The following is a 2,363-nucleotide window of genomic DNA, read 5'->3' as shown; positions in this document are numbered from 1 at the left end:
AGCCCCCGCGCCAGCCCGACCCGTGGCGGGACCCTGCGCCGGAGCCCCGGGAAGGACGAGGCCGCGCCGGGGCCCCCGGGGAGGCGGAGACGCTGGCGGAGGCCCAACCTGGTAAGGAAGGCGGCGGGGCCCAGGCGCACCTCCCGGAGCTCGGGTGCAAGGATGAGGGACCCCGCGGCGACAGAAGGGACCTCAGCGCCCCCCAGCCACGAGTGCGCCTCGGGCACCGACCCTGAGCCCCAGCGCGGGGCGGCGCACATTGTGACACCCTTGATACGCCCGGCGCCTGCCCTCTGAGAAATAGTAACTTACCGATATGACGGATCTGGTTTGGCCCAAGGGCTCCCTTTCCCTCGCCATCCCCTGACCTGTAAGTCGGTACCCTTGTGCGTTCCCTGCGGGCTCCAGGAGCTAAGGCGCGGTTGGGACTCAGCGCAGCTTAGTCTTCTTCCCATCACTTCCTCGCGGCAGCCTAACGCCTCATTTAGAGAGAGAGGGATTAAAGCCGGGGAATGAACTTGCCATTAGCCCCGCCGCTGCGCAGCGCAAGCCCTCTCTTGCCCACCCGGAGGCTCACGCCGGATGCTTTGGGTCTCCTTTCCCAGTGCGCTCCCCTCCGCCCCGCTCCCTCCTGCCTCGCGTCTCTAAAGCACACAGACCCGGAATCCGTTTCATTGCACCCGACCATATGGCAAGAAGTGCGGCCACACGGAACCCTGGGATTTAGGGTTCCCGCTGATGATTAGAAAACGAATACAAAATACGCGGGTGTAGTTGTTGCTCGCTGGGAGAGTTCCTTAGTCCCGCAAAGCAAGCGAAATGTATCCACGCCAACAGTGGGCTGTTTGTTCGCTCTCTGAAGAGATAAGGGCGGCTTCGGTGCCGCGTTCCCATGTAACTCTTCGTGCCTCCCGCCTTCCCTCTCTTTTCCAGACAGGCACTTCGAGACGTATCTGTTGGACTGTAAACCCGCTCCGGGCGCCTTACCAAGCCTTCCCCAGAACCCCAAGCAGCCGCAGAAGCGCTCCCGTGCAGCCTTCTCCCACACCCAGGTCATTGAGTTAGAGCGGAAGTTCAGCCACCAGAAGTACCTGTCCGCCCCTGAAAGGGCCCACCTCGCCAGGAACCTCAAGCTCACCGAGACCCAGGTGAAAATATGGTTCCAGAACAGACGCTATAAGACTAAGCGGAAGCAGCTCTCCTCGGACCTGGGGGACCTGGAGAAGCACTCCTCCCTGCCAGTCCTGAAGGACGACGCCCTCTCCCGGGCCTCTCTGGTCTCAGTGTACAACAGCTACCCTTACTACCCCTACCTTTACTGTCTGGGCAGCTGGAGCCCTGCTTTCTGGTAAAGGGAGCACCGAGGTCAGCCTTGTAAAATGGGAAATTGTCTTCCCCAGGGAGGAGGGACTGAGGTCGGGAGCGCTGGGGAGAGACAGGTGTACAGATCCAAACTCTTGGAGGTTTACAGGGAACTCTTCACTGGTGAGCCAACGAAAGACCTAGGGCAGTGACTATTTTAATGTAGAAACAGTTCCCCCGGCGCGCACTTGCGTACTGTAGAGCACTGTAGCTTTCAGTACCCCGATGGAAGCGGGGAGGGAAAAGGTCAAGTGCTCTCTCCCACACTTGGCATAACTTTGGATGAGCTATCTGCGCTGCTCCTGAGGATTCTGTCTCTGCAGCTCCATCCTCTTTGAGTAACTGAGCGTAGGCTTGGAAAGGGCCAACCTAAGGGGAGAAAGGATGTTGCCTACCACATTAAGCTGAAGTTCAAAGCCTTTTTGTTGGCCTTGGAATATGGCCAAGGTCTTTCTGTGTCCCCATAAAAATGAGGGCACACTAGGGTTTCAAAGAACAGCTCCCGGCAGGTTGGCATGGGATGTGGGGGCGGTGAAAATCTCAGCTGCTTATTCCTTTTCCAAAAGTATGCTACTTTACATATTTACAGGGTGGCCTCCGAGGAACGAGATGCACTCACTGTGGCTTTTAAGACAAGCTGTATGGGGGCTGGGGATTTAGCTCAGTGGCAAAGCGCCTGCCTGGCAAGCGCAAGGTCTTGAGTTCGGTTCCCGGTACCGGAGAAAAACCAAAAAAAAAAAAAAAAAAAAAAAAAAGACAAGCTGTATAAACAGGACTGGACTTCGAGGGGTAGGGCCATGCTAGAAGACTGCTTGTCCCTCCTGGGAGAGGAGGGTCCTCCATGCTCCTTGCTAGGACTGTTGCCTTGTTTATTAGCAAAAAGTGGAGAGGCCTCTGCTAACCTTTTCTGCCCTGGCTGGAGAATTTAGAATCAGAGGTTCCTGGAATATTCAAGCTAGAATTTGTACTACATTATGAACGAGATGGCATATGGCAGTGAG

At 56.7% G+C, this 2,363-nt stretch overlaps 1 protein-coding gene across 1 annotated transcript; it reads left to right on the top strand.

Moving 5' to 3' along the window:
• Nkx3-1 (NK3 homeobox 1) lies at positions 1-2,079 on the top strand (the record flags this gene model as incomplete). The annotated part of the gene is given in 2 exon segments (XM_013514019.1): positions 1-111; positions 934-2,079. Coding segments are annotated over 2 exon segments (530 nt in total), but the record flags the coding sequence as incomplete, so codon positions are not given.
• Between the last annotated feature and the right edge of the window lie 284 nt (positions 2,080-2,363).

This window comes from Chinchilla lanigera, unplaced genomic scaffold (assembly GCF_000276665.1).
Source record: "Chinchilla lanigera isolate Chin_1 unplaced genomic scaffold, ChiLan1.0 scaffold00002, whole genome shotgun sequence".
In the NCBI taxonomy this organism is placed as follows: domain Eukaryota; kingdom Metazoa; phylum Chordata; class Mammalia; order Rodentia; family Chinchillidae; genus Chinchilla; species Chinchilla lanigera.
The sequence above is the reverse complement of the archived record's forward strand: the minus strand, read 5'-3'. Positions and strand labels throughout refer to the sequence as shown.